We start from the raw sequence: 23,827 nt of genomic DNA, 5'->3' as shown, positions 1-23,827 counted from the left end.
ATTTTCACACCCAGGCTTGAACACTGAGCAGATTTTCCTCATCAAAGCACAGCAGAACTCTGAGACTCTGTGTAACTTCGCTGCAAGATTCCCCCCTAATTCCTACTCTAAAACAAATTTCACTACAGCTGCAATAGGAGGAAACATGATGAAACAGTCACTGTAAATCCTACATTGTTGGCTCAAATATAATTCCATTTATCCTGGTGTCTTGTTAGCTTGTCACTCAGGCGTTAAGACTGTGGTGTTGTTTTTAGATAGCAGTCCTAAGAACTTTGGTTTACAGGCTTGCATCAGTGTGTAGGTGTTTGTAAGGCTGTCTTGTCACTCTTTTAGAGTAAGCCTGACTCCCACTCGTGCACAGCAGGAGTCCTCTCTAGCAACAGCAGACAAATTGACTGTGGTGGCATGTTTCATGATCCCTTAGACTTTGAAGGTGAAAAGACGCTGGAGGGCTTTATTTGTTCACATGAGTATTTGTTTGGGTGCTTTTGTGTACTTACAGAGGCACATGAGCTGTCTGATATGAACAGAAACCTCATTTACAGTAAGAATGAGTGGTTCCAGGCACAACAAACCCCACTCCTCACACGTATTGTAGCTTATTATGGCATGGATCCAGTTGATGTCATCATGTCTATGCATGTGCTGATGTCAGCATATTAATTGCCTCTATATATGTGCCAAGTTGGAAGTAAACTGAAACAAAATTGATGTTTTTATAGACATTTGAAATGTTGCCACGATAAGTAAATAGGTGGAGAAAAAATATTTTTAAAAATGCATAAAAACTTCAAACTTTGACCTATGTTTCCCAAAATGTAATGACATCTATTCTCGGTCACTGGTAGTCTATAAACCCAATTTGGTATGAATTCAACCAATAGTTTTGCTGCTAGAGACATTTGAAATTTTGCCCATTATAAGTGAATGGGAAAAAAAAAGATTTTAAAAATTCATTTATAATTTGAACTTTGACCTACTGTTCCTAAAATGTAATCACTTCTATTTTGGGTCACTGGCAATCTATAAACTCAATTTGGTATGAATTCAACCAGTAAGTTTGCTGCTAGAGTGTTAACAAACAAACAAACAAACAAACAAACAAACAAAGAAACCGAACCAAAAACAATACCTCTTGCCTCCCATTCGGGGGGTGGGGTAAAAAAACATTGTGTATCTGTGTATATGTAGCTTTTTAGACATAAAACATATTTTCTCATTACATGCAGGTCTTACTGTATAGTGACAAGGCCATGGTGTGTCATTGTAAAAGTTAATATTTTCTCAAATGACATGTCACAGTACATGCATGGTTAAACAATTATTATTATTAGTCAAGTATGCATGGGTTTTTTTCTAATAATAATGCTGTCAAACAGAACTTCCATTCAGTTTCTACTAAACATATCTTATCTCAGACTAATAAGTATTAATTACTTTACTTCCTTTCTTGCTTTAATTTAATTTTCTTATCCAAGCAAGTAATTTACACTTACATATCCAGCAAGGACCCTTGTGTATAGCTTGAAATTCACAGCAAAGACTCATGTCATCATACAGTAAAGCTGCAACAATTAGGTAATTAATCATTAACTATTAAATTAGTGTTGTTGATGATGATGATGATGATGATGATGATGATAATCTTTATTTATTGAGCACTTGTTAAACAAAGCAAGTACAAAGGAATTTGATAAAACATAACATGAACAGGTTGAACTTCAGTTTGATTTTAGGCTCTGGACCGTACAAGATGTTTGAGGATGTTATCTTAGGCTCATCAAGATTTTCACAATTGCATGGCATTTTAGAGGCCAAAAAATCAGTTCATTAAGTGAGAAAATAATGAAGTGATAATTCAACAATGAAAATATTCCTTTTGTCTGCATTTGCAAAAACCAAATGAATTATTTACATTAATGAATTACATTTACCAAGCAGTCAAATCAGTATTAAATTATGTTTAACTAGTGAAGATAACTTGTGAAGACAAATTTTACTCTTGTAACAATTACATTTGTCATATTTTCACTTGCATTAGATTAAGATATAGACACGTTTGCAAGGACTCTGTCAGGTATTTTACTGCCATATCTTTGTGCATCGGATAATTCAAGGCAGTGAATAGACTACAAGGTGTTGATTACTGCATTCAGTTGACTTTAATTGCAGGGAGTGTGGCATGGCATTTAACTAATTACACATTGAACTCCTCTTGTAGCTTAGACAACCAACTGATTGACACCCTGAGCACTGGGCCATGGACCTGCTGCTGCTGCAGTAACCAAATATTCATTTGTTTTCTTTTCTCAACTCTTCCCTTCAATCAGACAGGAACTCCAATTGTGTTAGATTTCATTAAAAAGGAATAAAGGAGCCAGAAGCAGCTTGAGTACCTGATGTGAATGGCAGATAAGTCTTTTTGATCAGCGGTGTGTGTGTGTGTGTGTATCCTACGGGAAAACACCACTGTCTACTGTTTACATGAGGGATCCACCCACTGCACTTGCATCAACATGCACAGACCAGTGAATGTGTGCACAACTGCAGTGTATGTGCATCCATATGCTTATTTACGCCAACAGCTGATACCATTTTTGGATTCAATGGTCAGCGAAAAGAATATCAATAAGCGTGATGGTGAGGAGAAGCGGTGTCTCGCTCCGTGGTGACAGAGACACCAAGGACACAGAAACAAAGATGTACTAGTGAAGGACATCTCTCAGCTTCTCACTGTCTTAATACATCTTCATAACACAGCCATCAGTAATATCTGATGATCGTGATGCCGCTTTGAGCTTGTATCAGTCAGCTTTATTACAGTCTGGAGACTTACACAATCATGCACGGTGTAATCTGGTCATATCAAACTCTGCTTTGCATGATGTGTTTGAAAAAGCCATGCAAAAACAACACTTTGCGTATTTCTCATGTGTTTATAAAATTGGGTTCAGTTTATTGTTCACAAGGGATTAGTCGTTCCTTGAGAGAGGTTATAATTTATGATGACAGCAAAGTGCACACAATCTCCAGACAAATAGCCTTAATTTGGATACAAATGAAATCAATTTGCATACACAGAATATTTAGAAAAATGCTGAAAACCCCCTGTGTGTATGGAGGTTAAGGAAGCATGACAGGCTGTAAGGAAAAGTAAATTTATTAGCCATTTTCAGTACATTTAGGATCAGGCCCAGCTCACTACAGGATCTCCCTCTCACATCCACATTCTGCAATCCTTTCTGTCTGCATACAGATGCCTTCAAATAAAAAATGCTGACCGTATATTTCTGTGGCACAGATCAGCATTATGTAGAAATGGCTAGACTTCTGTCTAAAATGTGTCTTTGGGCACTCTAAGGCATGACACTGAGGAAATATGAAACATTTTGAGCCTCTTGTGATGACTGTAAATTGGAGTACCCTTGCTATATTCACATAGTCATAGTGATACAACCAGAAAGTCTCCCTGCCATTAAAGCATTTTTTGGCTATTCATTTACTATGTCCTAATGAAACCAAGGCAGAAGTCACTTTGGGGATAAGAGTACAGATACGTTTACAAAAGAAAGACATGTCTGTTTGACTTTGAATCAAATGAACACACTAAGATGATTTGTTGAAATGACTACTGCCCAATTGAGAGTTTTTGAGGAGCCTTTCAAACTGTACATCTATCATTAAGCTAATCTTATATTACAAAGTCACAAGCATAATGAACCTCCGAAAATCGGTCTGAAAGCCAAATTGAGCTGCTCAGACTCCCTGTAATGTGTTGGTCTGTCTGCAGTGCTGTCTACTTTATTTTCTTCCTTTTGGATAAAGCACAAAAATTAACATAAATAAAAGTTAAAAAAGCAGCTTCAGCAGTTTGCATTTCCTGACTTTGGGTGCAAAACATTTACTGTATGCAAATGTGAAATGTAGGTTGAATAAGCAAATTAACCTTAATATAATTTTATGTGCTTTGCTTCATTTTGCATTTGGATTCACCTCTTCCTCTTCAGTTTGTTTTTACCTCCTTTATGTTACAGCAGAGCACAAAAGATCAGTAACAAACAAAGTGCTTTGCAGAATAACTCAAATGTTTTGAAGCACACACTTGTCTGCAGGATCACGTGAAATTATGCAAAAACACATTTGTTGTTTTCTGAATTCCCTAAATGCAGGTAAACATAGGACTACACTGTATTTCACCACTACTGGCTTAGTTCCTGAGCCGGTCTGAGTCCCTCTGTCACATGGAGCTCAAATCGTTTTTTGTAATGCTGCATAATGAGACTGAGAGGCATCCTACTCCTTGTTTTAGCTGAGATGCTGTTTTAATGGGGAGTATAGGGTAATTCACTTGACAAAAGACGCAATTTAAGGTTGCGGGGCACTTGTCTTTTCCAAGTTCTTGTCTTTTTGATCTCTACATTTTTCAATTACCCCTATTCACATTGCAGCTAATGAAGATCGTTCTTGCACTTAATTTGACTGATGGGGAAGGTACTACCAATACAATGGTGCTAGATTAGAGTGGCACCTGGAATATGGGGCTATTACTGAAGAGTAGTAGAAAATACTGTATGCCATAAAGGATATCCTTGCAGGTGCCAAAGAGATAAAAGATTAAGTAAGGCTTTCAGACTTTCAAATAAAAATCTTCCTGAACTGAAGCCCCAAAGCCAAAATTTAACAAGACTGTTTTGTGTAATTTAAGTCTGGAAAATATCTGCAGAGCCTAGACTGAGCCTATTAACTGGATGTTTTACAAAAGACCAACAGATTATATGTCTGGGCCTCTCTGACACCTCCACATACATGAAATGGAGCAGGGTGTGACAACTACAAGGACTATATGTGATGTAAAAGTACAACATCAGTTTCCGACATTTAAAAATCCAAAAAGCCCCTGATGTACCAGATTGAAATCAAAAGCAAAGACCTCCAACACCCTCTCAAGCCGGCTGTTCAGACATCAGTTAGGATGTTTGTAGGCTTTATGTGTATGTGATTTGACCAAAATTACCTAGATAGAATTTGAGAGGAAAGAATCTCTGTAAAAGGGAGAATTTACATGTTTTTTTCATTATTTTTTTACTTTGAGATGGTTGTGGAGGTGGTGGGGCCCATCCTAGCTACCTATGGGTGAAGGTACACCCCATGACCATTTATTATCACAGTCACACCTATGGGTGATTTAGAGTGACCATTTAACCTAATGAAGTGTGAATGGGGAATTTAGCTCAGATACCACTGAATGGTGCAAATCAGGGCGATTTAAAGTGTATATATGCAATACTGACTGAAAAAAAGTAGGTATACGGCGTATACCCTGGACTACACCACTGGTGCTAACCACTGCACCAAGGCTGTGTTTTCTCCAGTATTAAATGATCCCAACAAAAACCAAAAGCATGACCATGTCTTGCTGCTGTATCAGTAACACTATCACCTCATAGAAGAGTTTTTCAGTATTAGTTCAGTGTTTTGATAATATTCACATTCTGTCCCTTTTACATGGTTTTCATTCATTGATTTCCTACTATGCTTCCATTTGCTATGCAACATAAAAAAAAGAAAAAAAAAAAACTGAAAGCACAAGTTCATGGCAGGTGCCCCATTACCATTTCAGTACCTCAAGGTAGTCTTTTGTGGACGAGAGAATTGCGGGACATAATACTAGATTCAACATGTATGACCTTGATTTGAGCAGCCCTGTATAATTCAGTGTCCCTTCTACTCAGTGGGGCTGTGAAAGAGATGCATGTAAATGATAGATGACTTGTCATTCATCACTGTCGTCACCTTGACACCCAGGAGGAAATAACAGCCCAGCCAGGGTGTGTCACTTCCTGTGTGCAGCTACTTCGTCTTCGTCTAAAAGCGTTTAGCTGCTGAGTTGAATTTCAAACACCCTGATGTGCAAAGTCCAACACAAAGACACACACTGACCTATTCATTAAAGAAAGCACTGTTATACAATTTACATGAAGACGTACATGTTTTTAGTCCCTTAATCTAATACACTTTGTCTTCAGTTTCAAAAAGTATGAACTCATTTGATAGGTTTTTGCCAATAATTTACATGTTAGACAGTACTGACCTTTCTTAAATATCAGAAATTTTACATTGACTACAAGCCACTCTAGCTGCCTAGGAGATTTTCTGTCAGTGGAATAAAAGTAACTGTGAAAATTTACTGCTTCATAGCAAACGTTAGTGAATCTATATTTTTATGACAAATTTGCATTCATGGAGTTAAGGCCAAGGACTCTTTTCAAAACTCTTGTCATCAAGACTTCAGTACCAGCTACTGCATGGCAACCTCTCAAAAGCAACAAACACCCCAATTCATGTTATTCATTCCATCTATCTTGTAATTTTCATTCTCTGTTTGATTTTTGACAACTTAGCTCATCAGTGCACCAACTAAAGTGTGCAGATGTCTGAGCATCTGAAAATGCATGTCAAGTGTCAAGATGCGAGATGATTTTCACAGTGCAGTTAAACTGAGGATAAATGGTGAGTGTGTTGAAGGTGAGAGAACAAAGTTTGAAAAACAAGAGTTCGAAATAATTTGTTTTAGAGAAGTTAATATTTACTAAGGTTGTATGACATTAGAAAAAATGACTGGCCGAGTTCTTTTTCCTTTGACTTATAAAATGTTTGACTTGAAAACTTCTATGGGAAGACATTATTCCTTATAGAACTACTAGGGTACTTATGTAGTAGAATGCATCTGCATAGACAATAACACAGCACTCTTGTAAGTATGGACAGTAAATAAACCTATTTAGATTTTTTTTCATGTCTCTGTGTCAATGTGAAGCCAAAATACTGCAGTCCCTCCTCCCTGAAAAGACGCTGATTAGCCAGAATCTTCAGACAAAGGCAGTAGCATTTCCTGTCAGATCATTTCAGTCACAATATGCTGAAAACTTATTATGGAATCTTTGCTCAGCGATGCTAAAGAGATGAGTATTGATGCTTTGCAAGGAAGTGCGTGCAGTTAAAGGGGTTAAATCTTATTAATATTCCAAACACTCAACAGCAGAAAGAAGAGGCTTACCAGAACACTGTTACAGTTACCAAAACCACCAATGAATAAACACTATGTATCACACCAATCTACACACATCTGTATTATTGTAACACCTTTTCTTCTTCAATTAAAAACTCGTAGCTGGTTATCTGGCCAGTTGAATTAAAATAACTGTCTTATAATCTTTACATGCTGCATCAGCTGATAGTTTACATTAAAGCTCTGCTAGCTTAGCTCTGTTATTAGACAGGTGAAAAAAACACAGTAGCACCACAAATCGCCTCTGGTTTCTCTGTTTCTCTGTTAAGATCTTTCATAAAACATAACTATGACTGAACTTCGCTTTGACTATAAAAGTTTGTCTGATTATTTCCAAAGTGCTTTCAGTCGCTGTAAATGCTTCTCCACATATTGCCATATTTGGTTGTCCAGAAGATTACAACAGATACAGTTCTAACCAAGTGGATGTTATCACTTTCACTTCATTATTGGCAAGATGGCACCTTCTTGTTTATTGGAAATCCACAAAGACTCCTTCCAGCACTTAATGGCTTCATTCAACTTGTTTAGGCCTGAAAATGTCACTGAGGACAGGCCAAGTTAGGGTTAGGGTTAACCCAAGTTGAATTAACTTTGAAAGGCAGGAACAGCTACCATGGATAAAGAAATGAAATTGACATGGTGGCCAAAGTGTTGATGCTGTAACCTGGCAGTTTTGTGGAAAACAAGATGGATGCCCATTGTCCCCTCCCATGACCTTTGATTGGATTTAAATCCCAACGCTACTTTGTGCAAACCAGTTTTAACTTGGATTGTGCAATTTACTCCTGCTCTCTCATGCATGAAAGCCTGGGTCTGTAAATTTGGACAAATATCCACCAATTCCCGACCTACTGACGTCCATGAATTATCAAATGCAGAACTGGGGGTAATTTTTCAAAATTTGTAGTTGTTTTTTTTTTTTTTTTATACACCCTGCATAGATATATATATATATATATATATATATATATATATATATATATATATCCTTTGTGTGATGCACAAAAAAATAATTATGACATTTAAGTCTGTCTAATTTTATTTCCTGAAATGTTCATTTTCTGTCCTTGATGTGTCATATTTTTCGATAAAAATATTTATATAAAAAAAAAAAGTTTGTCTGAGAGTTTAACTGAGCCTCTCATGACAGTCTTGCACTATGCACTGTCTACTATTTTACTGAATAAAAATGAACAGAAATTACCTAAAAAGCAGTTTTTTACTCTTCTGGTGCAAAGCATTAACTGTATACAAAAAAAAATAAGCCATTCACATTCATATACTGTACATTACATTTTGTTTCATCCTCTATTCCTGTCTGTTGTTGCTTTTTAGCCAGAAAGTGTATTTAAGTACATTAAAAAGTGTATTTATTTTTTGTCAGCAGTAAAGTATTCAGTTAACATACTTTAACCTATAGAAGTTTTTATAATATATTTTGGAGACATTAAGTCTTGACAACTGTAACAAGCTTAGATAGTTTCATTATTTAGTCGATAGATACTTTTTGCCACATACATCAGCCCATGCAGTAATCCTAGTTTTAGAGAACTGTAAGAATATTTTCTAATAAGTGAAATAAAGTATAGGGGAAGAAATTATACTATGGTGTATCACAGTTTTAATCACTAGAGTAATGGGATACCAATTACTATGTCCAAGAATGCTTACGTGTGAGTGAATTGAGTTTTAAAAGACAGAATAATCTTTTAAACTGAAGATGCAAACCATCAAGTTGGCAAAACGTTACAGCATTATGAGTGTGAATGAAACAACTTAACTTGACTTTACATGTTGTGGGATATCACTGTTCTCTTCATTTTACTGTATAATCATCCAATAAACTGGTAGCTTTGAAATATGAACAACATGTGAAAGGAAAAGGTTCATAAAGCATGTGATCAGTCAGTGTTTATGCAGCCTGAACCCAGAGTCTGCTAGACACGGGTACAAAGAATAGCAGAATGGTCCCTGTTGAAGTTAGAAAATATCAAAATATATGCTAGTGTGTTGACCCATGGGGAACCATATTAATATCGATATCTAGGGACTGAATTTAGTAAAAATGTCATTCCTGTTTTTAACTTCATTTACCAAAATGCAGCGTGGTACTGCACTTCTGGTCAACTGAGCAACCTGATTGTAAGGCTATTGTATTCCAAAATGACTCATATCTCCCAAAATGTTGTTCCTACCAACTCGCAAAGATATTTAATGTGGAGATGGGACTATTCATCAACTGTAGGTACCAAATTGGCCAGTTAAAAACATCTGAATTTCACAGAACTGCGTGCACACACACACACACACACACACACACACACACAGATGCTCTGACACATTCCTGTATTATGATATAGATTCTTGTTTCTGAACTCATGCTGTTGTGTAAAGTTTTACATTTAAATAGTAACATAATAATATTAATAATAATAATCATCATCATCATCATCATCATCATGAAATGTTTAAAAAGACACTTTCTACTGCAGCTGTTTGTCTCATACTGAATACTGTATTCTTTGTACACAATAGATTCTTTGACTGAGGACCTGCATGAATGGCAGCATCAAAAATAAACAGTACACATGCTGAGTCAGGCCCTCTTTCATCTGCACACCACAATCACTCTTTAAATGACAGCTGTCCAAAAAATGAACAAGTGTGCTGCTGCTTTCTAGTTGTCCAGCATTCACATCATATTTCATTCATGCACTGATTACCTTTGACTAAAACTGTTCTCCTTCCTCCGACAGTGGAGGGTGACGACTCTGTGACCTTCGCTCCGTACATCCTGGCTCACCGTCCACACGACTGGGTTACTGGCTCTGGCGCCAAGGAATGCCACACCGTCCTTCAGCTTCACCCTGAAACACAAAAACATGAAAAGGCCAAAGGAATGAGATGATAGTGGAACTGTCATATATTTAGACTCAGAATCTCAGGGAGACACGGGCCCCATTTTCTCCTTTTTCTATGACACACAAAAGCATGTTAAAAGAAAAAAATTAATTAGGTGGCACTTTAACTATGTCTTGCAGAGGTCAAAAAACAAAAGCTTCAAACACTGGCAATCTCAAAGGAGCATTATATTGGCTACTAATCAAAATATTACATCAGGGCATATCAGACAGCTCACAAATGTCATTTACTAATCATATGAAAAAAAAAAAAAAAATAGGAGTTAAAATGAGTCAGAAATATAGTTTTTGCAATCCCTGCTATGGACAAAACACAAAAAGAGTGTGATATTTTGTATTTTTGGAATTTATGCACATTACATAATGTATAATGATCGCTAAAAACATTCCCAACCTTCTCTTCATATTCTGCTTGGGATTAATTATGTTCTGGGAAAGTGAAGCTGGCAGGTAAAGGCTAAATTATTTAATTAGCACTGAATTAAACATAGCATGAGGACAACAGATGGCAAGTTGGCTGGGATGAAATTGTCGCATGCAAGGTATTGTCAGTTCAGATTAAACTCTGAAACTGTACTTAACCACAATTAGAGTCCATACAAATGCAGAACTGAGCCTTACATGGCATGTCCTCTTTAGCACCCTGTTAAGAATATTAATAGGTTAACATCAAATTGTCTCTTATGAAAGCAGACCCAACATCTAAATGGAAAAACAGACACCTTTAGGGCTGCAACTGATGATTATTTGCACTGCGTAGTAATTGATACTTTCTTGCTATATAAAATGTAAAAAAAAAAAAAAAAAAAAAAAAAATGGTGAAAGATGTCAGTAAGTGAAACCTGCTGATGTGTTGCTGGGTCCACAACCTACAGATAATAATTTTATTGAAACAGAGGAGCGACAAACTCAGAGAAAAATAACTGCTTGTCTAACAAAATCACTGACAATTAATTTAATAGCTGAGACCTAATCAATTAATCGAATAATCACTGTTGCGTTAGACACTGTCATAATTAGGAGAAAATAACTTGCAATTATGAGATCAGGATCTTGCAAATAACACATTGTGATCTCTAATCATTATGAATAAAAAAATGAGCTCAGTTATCAATCATCACTACAAGCCACTGAAAATCTCCCATAAAATAACATTGTTTATCTGGTGTGGTGATAATATCTGGGATAGATTGTGAGTCACTGTGTCACAAGATAAGGAAGATTCACAGAAAAAACTGCAATCCTCTTGTATTCAATTATTCATGTAAAGTACTTTAATAATACAGGGTGTCCCAAAAAATTATAAAAAATTGTAAAGTAGGTGTTCATTGAAATTCATTTAATTTTCAAAATGTAATAGAATTTACAAACATCATTTTATTGTTTTGTCACCGCCTAAAAAAAGGTCTAGTGGTGTGAGGTCTGGTGAACGCAAGAGGGTTTTCAATGAAACCCCTCAGTCCAATCCACCTGTTTGGCAAGTTCACCAGACCTCACACCATTAGACTTTTTTTTTATGGGGATACCTAAAAGACAAAGTCTACGCTATGAGACCTGCAACAGTCGCTGAATAGAGAGCAGCCATTGAACGTGAATGCACGCAAATACCAAGGGAATTGTTTCATGATGTGTGCGATTCTGTTGCTTGGCGTTGTCAGCAGTGTCTGGACCAGAACGGATGTAAGTCAGAGAACAGGCGGTGACAAAACAATAAAATGATGTTTGTAAATTCTATTACATTTTGAAAATTAAATGAATTTTAATAAACACCTACTTTACAATTATTTAAAGTGTGTATACATTTTTTTTTTTTTTGGGACACCCTGTATTGTTTGATAATTCTGGGCAGAAGATGAGTGGTGAAAAGAGAATCATCTTTTTTGCGGTTTAGTTATAATATCTGGTAAAAAATATAAAATTACTACAGGGCAAAAGATGCGTCTTAATCTCAAAATTACATGACCCTATCCCATGATTCCAAAATGGTAACTTATAATGAGGCAGTACATCGGTTCAGTGGTTCAGCACTGTCGCATCAGAACAACATGATCCTGAGGTTGAACCAGTGCAGGGCAGCTACAGCTATTCTGTGTGGAGTTTCCATTCCATTTCCGTGCACCATAATAAGCTACCTGGTTAGTCTGAATCAACTCTAGGTGTGGATGTGAGAATGAATTCTTGTTTGCCTGTATATGTCAGTCCTGTGATGAACTGGCTGCCTGTCCAGGATGTACCCTACTGGGATTGGCTGCTTCCTCCTGCAACCCCACACAGGATTAAGTGGCTATGCACAACGAATGAATAAATAGCTCATAATTATGAGGTTAGGCATCTATTTTTTTTCCCTTTTGTGACTGCAAAGCCCTTCTGTAATCTCTCAAAAAAGTGTCAGGTTATGACTCAGAGCATTTTGATTTTCTCTCAAACGCCCAGCTTTTAAAACAACTTCAGTCTTAGCAGTATTCGTGCCAGCTAGGCCCTAACGCCATCACTTTGCCCTTCTTTCACTTCCATTACTCATGGTCACAGTCAGTGGGAGGCTATAAACTTACAGGAGAACCATGACCTCCTCCACTTCCTGTATACTGACTTGCCGTTGTTCTCCTCCTCCTCCATCACATGAAATCACCATGAAGTACATGAGCGCCTTTCAGTGCTTCTTTTCCAACATGACAAATTGCTCTTGTTCAAAACACTGGCACGAATTGGGCGGAATTTTTGATGTAAAAAAAAAAAAAAAAAAAAGGGAAGGAAGAGAGGTGGCAAGAAAAAGTAGATATGAAACGGTAATAAGACGAAAGAGGTACAGAGAAAGAAACATTTCTATTCGGTGGAACATGAATGCTGGGTAAATTTTTCCTATATCAAAATAATTGGAGATGGTCCTCGTTCTGGAACTGTAAAAGACTTGTAAGATGAAGAAAAAAACTGAGCACTAACGGGTGGATAATGACATGACAAATCATGCAGCAGTCCTTAGAAGAGCACATTCATTACATCTTCCGTGTTCAACCAATCCTCTTTGATCTTATCCAGGCCGCTGAGGCAGTAATAACTGGCCTTGTGTTGGTAGGCGCTCTTCATGAGCAAAGATAAAGGCTGGTGGTGTGGAAGACACGGACAATAACTAGGAGGAGACAAGTGATTGCTGTCTGCCCTCCTGCTTCACAGTCATCACCTTAGCTGCAGCACAATAATTACTACAATCTCACAAACAGATTCAGAACTGACTGCACACTGTGGGGGCAACCATAACAAACTAATAGGCACTATACACTACAGTACATACTGTACGCTCTGTTCATTAATGATCAAATGCTGATTGCTTTTGCTTTGGGTCATATAAGGCAGAGCAGATGATTCTAATTCAGCCTTTTGCTGACTACAAAGCTGATTAGATTAACTAACAATTGCATAGAGATAACGTTTTTTTTTTCTTTTTTTTTCTTTTCTTTTTCAGCTACAAAACAAAAACATATGCTGCACACTTAAAATAAAAAAAATATAGTGTACACTGTAAAAAATTATTTCTAAGAAAGTGAAAAAAGCCTTATTTCTAGAACATTTGTCTTATTTGTCATCTAAATAAGGAAAGAAGCTTGTCCAAAAAAATTACATAAAAAAAAAAAAGATTTCTAAACATACATGCATATATATACATACATATATACATATACATATATAACTTTTACTTAATAAGATTTTCCAGCTAATATCAAGGTGATTTTATAACTAAGTACAAAGCACTGTTTGCTAAAATTCTAGCATTTCTGTCTAGTTTTAAGGCACATTATGTTTTTTAGTTGATAGACTTTTTTTTTTTTTTTTTTGCTTGTTTTAAGAATTCTAGGCAAGAATATTTTCCTTACCTCATTGGCAGAATTGTTTTGCTCAATATAAGCCAATTTGACCAGATTTAGGAATATTAGGCTGATTTCTAGCAAGGCATTTTTTGCAGAGGTAAGAGTCTGTTGAAAGTTACTGCCCTATAATTTAGATTAGATTGTCTTTGTGTAAAACTTATTACATCCATATTTATATTTGAAAGGACTCAGATATTATAACTGCCCAAGGCCATTGGACCTTGAAAAAGTTGGTCAAGGGAACCTATTTTCAATCGGCTTCTGCTCCATGCCAAGATGCATCCACAGTATGAATTCGGCGCAGATATGTCAATGCATTCTTCAGATAATACAATTATGTCGTTGAATGGACAGACAGACAGACAGATGGACAGACAGACGACAAAACGATTACTATACCCCTTTGGCCAGAAGTTGGCCGAGTGGTAACCAGCCAAAACTGTCAAGGTCTGCCTGTTTTTTCTCTCTAACTATAAATTGAGTTCTAAATTGAGTTTCAGGGAGACTGTCAGTGTAAAGACATACATTAGGTTGAGGTTCAGTTTACTTTTTTTGTACATGGAGGTAGAATTGGTTTGCAGTTCAAACACTTCACGCTTTAGGCTGAGGCTATACTTAGCCTAAAAATGCATTACCATGTCATCCAAGAACACACTGGGTTGTCCAGCTATTCTTTTTTGGAGCCTTCTCCTCTAAGCGCCTGTGTTCCTTTGTTTCACATCTGTTTTCTGTGTCCTACGCCCGCATAATTTTCACTCCCTTTCTCTCACACTCACGCACAGATAAACACGCATGTGCTATGGCAACCGAGTGGCTAAATTAACAAATGGCATGTTGTAAATGAGATTGGTTTGGCTAATATGATTTCTGGTGAGGGAAGATGGAGAGGGGTGCAATAAAGGAAAGCAATTTAAAGGGAGGTCCCTTTTCACATGCATCAGCACATGAAGCTGCCTCATTAATTCCATGAAAGCTACATCAGTGGGATGAGTATTTACAGATGAGATGAGGTTGTCAGAAAAGACATTTTTCAGCTTTCAGTAAGTGATGCTCACAAATGACACCGCAGGATGGCCACTGCCCAAGGAGTCAACACACCTTGCAGACATGCATGGTCCACGCATCCTGAATGAAATACCAATGCGCATTAATATTTATGAATGCTACACAGCACGGAATCAAATAGTGTGTGAAAATTCTGAATAAACTGGTAGACTCTGTGGGACTGAGAATATCTGGCTGCAAATATAAGCATTTAAACATAACATAGTATTTATAATATTTTAAACCTTATAAATAATAATAAACAATACAGTGCACTGCGGCTAAATGCAGTATAATGCTGCATGAATTTTATAGTTTAGAAAAGAGAGAAGATGCTGATTTTTTACTTTTATAGACATGGGATGTGCTCTGTATTTTACTGTACTTTACACATTCTTGGGAAGAAAGTGTCTGCTTTCAGGTTTTAGAAAACTTTAAGAATAATTCTTGAACTAATATGACAATGTATGCACTGGTTCAATGATCACTTTTTAAATAATAATTAAAAAGTGTAAATGATTACCAAGATGTTAAAAACTGTTAGCAAGAGCCTCCCAGATCCAGTCATAGCAGACAACATGGTGTGCATTTTAGATCAAGACGTTTTCCAGGCCTTTTCAGAGGAGTAAGTGTGCAGCGTGGTCACATGTGGGTTTTTGTTAGACCCCTGTTTTTCAACCTTGGGGTCGGGACCCCACATGGGGTCGCCTGGAATTCAAATGGGGTCGCCTGGAATTTCTAGTAAGTGGTAAAAATAAAAACTTAGTAATAAAAAATATATGGTGAGTTGAGAGAGACAATCTCAATACATAACAGACAGGACAAACTGTGAAGCTGAAACTGAAGCATTGTGGTACTGTTTATCTTTCAAATGTTCATTGTGGTCGGTTTCAGATGCTGCAGCTCTTTCATAATTCATAGTTTGAGTTATTGTTTGTTCAGTATTAATTGTCAGCCTTGTAAATCCAAGCTGGACTGACTGTACATAACCTGACCAAGGAAAATAAAATTCTCACTTTGTGCAGTAATCTACACCTGGCTTTACTGCCTCCATCCATAATAATATACATTATATACAGGGGTTGGACAAAATAATGGAAACACCTTAAAAAATCAACAAAATATAATTTAATATGGTGTAGGTCCGCCTTTTGCGGCAATTACAGCCTCAATTCTCCGAGGTATTGATTCATACAACTTGTGAATTGTTTCCAAAGGAATTTTAAGCCATTCTTCAGTTAGAATACCCTCCAACTCTTTTAGAGACGATGGCGGTGGAAATCGACGTCTTACTTAAATCTCTAAAACTGACCATAAATGCTCAATAATGTTGAGGTCTGGGGACTGTGCCGGCCATACGAGAGGCTCAACTTCATTAGAATGTTCCTCATGCCATTCTTTAACAATTCTAGCTGTATGGATTGGGGCATTATCATCTTGAGGTGAAGGTGTTTCCATTATTTTGTCCAACCCCTGTAGACTAAATGTCATCTGAAATTAACGTTTATTTGCCACATAGTATAGCAAACTATTACATGATCAAAGACAAATTAATTTTAGCAACAAAAAAAAAAGTGTCTGTTTTGAATGCCTGGGGTCACCAGAAATTTGTGATGTTAAACTGGGGTCACGAGCAAAAAAGGCTGGGAACCACTGTGTTAGACGAATAAGAGAAACTTCAATTAATGACTAATGAGAATGGTCCTTCTGCCATCAGAGTATGTGGAAAGAAATTCCCTACATTAGACCCAAAGTGTGAGAGTTTTAGTCACTATAAATGTGATGGTGACTGTCATATGATGGTAATGAAATTCACGTTGATGATTGTCATAAAAAAATAAATGCAATGAATGATATAATTGTCTCTTCTATTAACCTTATGCCACCACTATTCTATAAGTCTAATAATAGTTTAATTATGCACATACATCAATGAAGAAAATGAGCCATTTATTTGCATACAGTCCTGATGATTGTAATAATGAATTATACATGCAAGCCTTTTATAATAAAAATAGAACATGGTACATATGACATGACGTCACAATTATGTTCCATATGCACCATTACTGAAATATTTGACTAATATGCAAATCAGAATAAACCACTGCTGGGCGAGTTCTTCATCAAGTCATTGAACATGAAATGACATAATTAAAAGACCACCAGTCTGATGATGATAAACAATTTAGAAATAATGACAAAATGCATTATTTATTAGTTTTACCCATCTTTTATACAGGTGAATGTAGATATAATATTGACAGACTTAATCATGATATAAGGTTCTCATGCAAAAGTCATGTTCTCTCAATCATCAAAACATCTCTCAAGTACTTTTTATGCATACAAGGACATACCAGTCCCCTTATTTTGGAGTTACAGAGAAATCTGGGTGCAGTAAAGTCTAGACAGACCTTTATGACTCACTCAGATAAACAGACGGAATAAAACAAAAGCAAGTCTCATGGTTTGTATGTTTTTAATAATAAAATGGACCTAAAAAATGAATTGTATGGAAAAAAAAAAAAAAAAAGAAAACCAGTGGCAAGACAGAAGAAAAACATTAAGTTTCAGGCAAAGGAAAAGGCTAGTCTTTCACTGATATAAAGTGTATCCCATTTTAGTGTTCTGTAAAATGATAATAGCTGGATTACATTCGTGAAAAGGACAAAATTGCAGAAATGATTGGATGCTGTCATTCAAAAACATCTTGATGCCTTAATGGCTTCTCTTGGTGTGCGAGAATAAGTAAAATAGGGTAAATAGATGGTTCCACTGAGACTGAGGAGGGAAACATGGGAGGGTGTTTGTTTAAAGGCCTCTGAGGTGAGCGTGAGGATGGAAGGATAGCCTGGTGTTTACAATGTCTGAGCAGACAAGAGCATTTACCGAGACCACTCAGGTGAACTAAAAAAGACAGATCCAGTATCAGGAGGATGAGACAGAACAGAGGTGGGAAAAACTTCACTGGTGTTTGGAAGACTGGAGTTAGAACTTACACTCAGAACCAGCATTTACAGGGTTCCTACAGGTTTCTATAACTTAAATTTAAGACCTTTTTAAGACTACTTAGAACAGAATTTCAAGACCATTTCACAGCCTACTTCATGGCCATATTGCACGAGGTGAGTGAGCTTCAAACACATTCCCCTCCATTCGTGTCAACCAGGTCGACAATGATCTTTTCTCCAACCAGGCGTTACTAAATTTGTACTTCCCCATGGTTACTTTTCATCTGCGAGCTGTTCCCTTAAAGTTCCCAAAGTCAGCTTTCTCAGGTGATGCGCATAACTAATGGCTGCATGTGTGTTGGGCTGAATGTTATGTGATCATTTCTGCAAACTTATCGATAATTGGTTCCTAATTTCAATATAAATTGTCGGGTTGGAACAGGTGGAACTGAGTCGACTAACGTTACTTTCTTTGCAGCTTGGACATTTCCTAAACACACTGAAACACATTACAGCCAAGTTTATGGCAACATAACTTAAGACGTGCCATATTAAATTTAATAGCTTTTAAATACTTTTTTAAGGTACAGGGTGGGGAAGCAAAATTTACAATATTTTGAGGCAGGGATTGAAAGACAGTGTATGACCAATTAGTTTATTGAAAGTCATGAGAATTTATTTGCCACAAGAAAATTTACATAGAAAATGTTTTTATTCTATGTGTCCTCCTTCTTTCTCAATAACTGCCTTCACACGCTTCCTGAAACTTGCGCAAGTGTTCCTCAGATATTCGGGTGACAACTTCTCCCATTCTTCTTTAATAGTATCTTCCAGACTTTCTCGTAATAGTTTTGCTCATAGTCATTCTCTTCTTTACATTATAAACAGTCTTTATGGACACTCCAACTATTTTTGAAATCTCCTTTGGTGTGACGAGTGCATTCAGCAAATCACACACTCTTTGATGTTTGCGTTCCTGATTACTCATATGGGCAAAAGTTTCTGAAAAGGTATGGATAATAGTGTTAGGTATGATTATGACATCAATATATGTTTGGTTTCCAAACAATTGACGTAGTGCCTGCTGAGAAAAAACAACTAAATGTTCATTGTAAATTTTGCTTCCCCACCCTGTATTAGATGCACAGTTGAAAATTCAAGACTCTTTAAGACCCTGCAAGAACCCAGATTTAGTGCCTGGTTTGGTTTTAACTCCAGTAGTGAAAAAAGACATATTTTAACAGGTCTCATGCAGGAAGCCACACATTTTCTCCAAATTTGATTTGTATTGTTAAGTTATTTTTAATTTTAATTTAAAGTTGAGGAGAAAAATGGACATACTGGATGCCTAGTTAAATTTAGCTCATTATAACAGGAGCCTCCAGACAAAGACCAGCAGACTCAGGAACTGCTTTTTTCCCCACAACTGTTACCTTACCAAACTCTGGCCCTCATTTTTAACCCACCCCACCCCCCACCCCGCAACATACAAACATGTGAGTTGCATCTACTGGACTGAGTACTCTTTCATTCCTTTCTCTCATTTCTAGTCAAAATATCTCATCACACTTAAAATAAGACATAATCACCAAAAGAGTGACTTTTCAGTGAGATATAAGAACTTATTTTTGGACAATAGATCTTGAAAATCTTATTCCAAGATAATTTTCACTTGTTCCACCAGTAGATTTTTTTCTTGAATTAAGCAAAAAAATAAAAATAAAAAAAAATAAAAAATCATAAATTAAGCAAAAAAAAAAAAAAAAAAAAAACCTCTGCCAATTCTTATATCTCCCTGAAAAGTTACTCTTTAGGTGATTATGTCTAATTTTAAGTGTGATAAGATATTTTGACTAGAAATGAGAAAAATAAATTTGGTAAGATTTTGATTCTTGTAATGTGTTAATTTACTGTTTAATTTGTTGTGTCATTGCACTCAATCTATATTGTGCCTATAGTACATATACCTTCTTAGCAGCCATCTGTATATTATCGTTATAGCACCTCCACATGTATACTGTGTCCATAGCTCTTCCATTGTATATTATGTTCACACCACATCCTCTTGTTAATACATCCATAGTACTGCCTTATCATGTGCACACTGTATATTACGTAATCCATGCTTATTGCACTTCTAGTTACATGCTAACCACATTTCATTCCCTGGTGCTTGTACATGTGTAATGCCAATACATTTAAATGTAATCCTATTGTATCAAAATATTCCCTGGACTCGGAGTGTATTTGAGGACTGTTTATTTCTGCCTCATCTGATCAAGAATCAAAGGTGCAGAACACAATAATTCAAGGGTCACAGAATGGTCATAGCAAACCAACTAAAAACAACAACAACATGAACCAAAACGCTCACTACAACACATGATCCTCCCACCTCCCGCTATGAGAATCATCCATGTGGACGTGGTGACATGGCCCACAAAGGGGTGTGGATATACAAATAAACACAGACAGATGGCATTATTTTGCCACCCACAGATCATCATAGCAGATATCATCAATAGCAACGCTTACGCACCGCGGAGAGTTATTCAATAAATAAATAATGTACTGTTGTTACCATTTGAACTGTTTCAAGGGTGTGTAAGTCAGAAGTAGTTCAGGGATGTCTGCAGAACAAAGACTCACAAGACGCCAGTGCAGAACAGTAGGAGGCTCAAAGGGTTTCTGCTTTTTGTACTGCTTTACCATGCTAAAAATACAGCAAACCTAAAAAGACCACTATTATTTCAAGTCAGTGTTTTTCATCCGTGGGATCGCCTGGAATTCAAATGGGGTCGCCTGAAATTTCTAGTAATTTATAAAAAAAAAAAAAAAATCCTTACTAATAAAAATATATATGGTGAGTTGAGAGAGACAATCCCAATCCATAACAGACATGACAAACTGTGAAGCTGAAACTGAAGCACTGTGGTGCTGTTTATCTTTCAAATGTTCATTGTGGTCAGTTTCAGATGCTGCAGCTCTTTCATAATTCAGAGTTTGAGTTATTGTTTGTTCAGTATTAATTGTCAGCCTTGTAAATCCAAGCTGGACTGACTGTACATATCCTGACCAAGGAAAATAAAATTCTCACTTTGTGCAGTAATCTACACCTGGCTTTTCTGCCTCCGTCCATAATAATATACATTATATAGACTAATTGTCGTCTAAAATTAACATTTATTTGCAACATAGTATAGCAAACTATTACATGACCAAAAACAAATTCATTTTAGCAAAAAAAAAAAAAAAAAAAAGTATCTGTTTTGAATGTCTGGGGTCGCCAGAAATTTGTGATGTTAAAATGGGGTCACGAGCCAAAAAAGGTTGGAAACTACTGCTTTAAGTGTATACCACATTTAGTTTAACATATTTTCACTACATTACCTTGACCTCACACAGGTCTTTTCCACAATTCTGTGAAATATTGAAGTGCTCTTCAAACCAACCGCACCTTCCTGACAATAATAGTAATCCAGTGGCTGCCTTGACCGTCATCTTGTGTTACTGTGTGACTTTACTACTGTGTATTTTACTTCAGAACCAAACTGACACAAAATAGCCGGTCGAGGCAGTGGTAGAAGATGTACAACTGCAGGTATTTTCAGACTACTGTGGTGGTTCAGAATAGAGTTATATAACTGCTTTGGTTCCTCATTGTAAAATAACATTCAGCCAAGTGAAAGGCAGGGCTGAACATCTGATTAGAGGGTGAAAATATTGATATTTCTACATAAATTCAATGATGTAGAATGATTCCAAACAGTTGATTATATGTCAACATCAGAGAAGGAAGGCTCGGGGGGATGTTATGACAATTAGAGGCACAGTTGAACTGCTTTTACAAATAAAATGCAGTTTTTATAAGTTTGCCCGTTCTTATGCTTATTACCAGCAGCATTGATATGTTTAATCATAGATGAGACATATAATTCAGGTTTAGCTAGAAAGAAACATACTTCAGTTTTAATAATCACTTTAAACTTGTAAGCTAAAGAAATATAGGTCCATTACTCCTAATTAAAACAGTAAAAATTCTCCGCTGATATTGCATGTGCTTCACAAAATGCAGGATCTGACTGAACCAGTTCTTAGGTCCACATTCATCTAAGTCTCCTCCAGTCATCATGTGCTTTTGGTTCTATTATGTCTTTACATTTCAGTTACTGTGTGGCCCTCAGCTGACATTACACAGACAGCATCAGAGATGTTTGGCTGTTTTTTTTCTTTAAATCCAGTAGACATGTTCTGGAAAACCCCAGCTGTACTTTAAGTTTAATGACACCTCTGGTTTTTGGGCATGTACCACAGCATTTGCACATGGTACAACACCTGCTTCTATATCTTGTTAGTAGAACTGTTACCACTGCTAACAAACAGTTGCCTGTGCACCTCCAATTTATGGTCAAGTGGGATTAATCATTCCACACACCTGGGTAAAAACAGATTCAGATGTTTTAGAATATCTGGTGCACCTGGAGTGGACTATTTTTCGCTTAGCAGAAAATTAAGAGAAAACATAAGAGACATTAACATAATGCTGCTGCATGAAGCCCAATGTCTTCCTCAAGAGGCTATCTGCAAGGTTATTTTACTTGCTAAATTCACAGGTATGATAATAACAAATGCTGCTAAAAAGGAGAAAATGGTTTTATCACTCAGGTGATAACAAATCATCAGTCTGGCAAAGACGGAGAGGAAGAAATCCATAACTTTGCACATGCACCCACACATAAAACACACACCTTGGACTGCGTCTTTATCTGATATGATGTTAACACAGTGGCAGAGAGTGGGCTGGTGGACAAAGCTAACCTTCAGTAGAGATAAATGAAAGTGAGAACAATTGCTGTGATATCAGCTCTGCCACAAAGAAACCACCTTTGGTTCCTACATCACACACCGACTCCTGCAAAAAAGCAGAGCCAGGTGGGGAAAAGCTGCAGCTCCGGTAGTCAGGGCTGTAATACAGATGAGCCCCAGCACATTCATATATAACCCCGGCTCCTCAGACGTCGTTAACTAACGCTACTGAGATGCTTGAAAACCACAGGAAGAAAAAAGCCGTCCAGATGAGAAATTGGTCTAGAGCTTAGTGAGATAAATCAGAAACGCACAATAAATCTGCATTTCTGAAATCATCTTTAAAAGGCAGTTTAGCTGAAGTTAATTTACTGACAGCAGGTGAAATTGGCTGAATTACATTTCATTTAGTTAGCCTGTGGTCCTTCATTCTGCAGCAGCTGAAGCAACATCAGCTACGAAGTAAGCTCGCAGGCTGTTGGACATGGCAATGAAGCTTTCTTTATGTTTCCTCTCTGCCTTGCCTCTTTTGGTCAAAAACGAAATATTATCCTCGTGGTAAAATTAAATTAGAAAATGACCAATGACAGGTGAACTGGCCTGAAAGCTGTTGCAATAAATCAGTCAGGTGGACTACGGCTGCAGCAGATGCGTGTCGAGTCAATTAACTGAGGTAAAGCTGTTGGAGTGTTTTTAGGGGCGAGTAGACACAGGCAGATGCAGAGATAAAGACAGAACTAATTCAATTAATGAGTTTGATGCTGTTCCTCCCATTATCAGAGCTAGTTAAAAGTGCTGGTGCATGGCAACGCCGTGAACGAAGGACAAGATTAACACTATCAGATACAGAGCGAACGGCAGACAAAGCTCATCTTCACCCATGCATTCCACTGTGTGTCTATCTGTCTCATCCTTTTGTCACACTTAAACCATGTCTCTTTTCCCCATCTCTCTCTGTCTGTCTCTATCTTTTCCTCTGAAACATTCAGCAGCCCTCACTGGATCGAAATCTCACACTTTCTCACATTTTCACACCTCCCTTTTCACTGCCCACTGATAATCTTTTATTTTTTTTCAAGGAAACAGAAATCCTGCAGATTGTCAGACACATAATTACTTTTTTCTAATATGTTTTGGTCATTTGCCTTTCCAATAACAAATCTA

The 23,827-nt window shown here is 36.9% G+C and overlaps 1 protein-coding gene across 1 annotated transcript in view; it reads right to left on the bottom strand.

Annotated features, from left to right (window-relative positions):
- The window catches only part of LOC115429762 (transmembrane protein 132C-like), a 267,243-nt gene that overhangs the window by 120,603 nt on the left and 122,813 nt on the right, over positions 1 to 23,827 (bottom strand). Inside the window, exon 4 of the mRNA XM_030149471.1 lies at positions 9,799 to 9,942. Coding sequence (XP_030005331.1) covers positions 9,799 to 9,942 — 144 coding nt within the window. The remainder of the gene's footprint in view (positions 1 to 9,798; positions 9,943 to 23,827) is intronic.

Source organism: Sphaeramia orbicularis, chromosome 12, assembly GCF_902148855.1.
Source record: "Sphaeramia orbicularis chromosome 12, fSphaOr1.1, whole genome shotgun sequence".
NCBI lineage: Eukaryota > Metazoa > Chordata > Actinopteri > Kurtiformes > Apogonidae > Sphaeramia > Sphaeramia orbicularis.
Note: the sequence above shows the minus strand (reverse complement) of the source record. Positions and strands in the feature narration are given on the sequence as shown.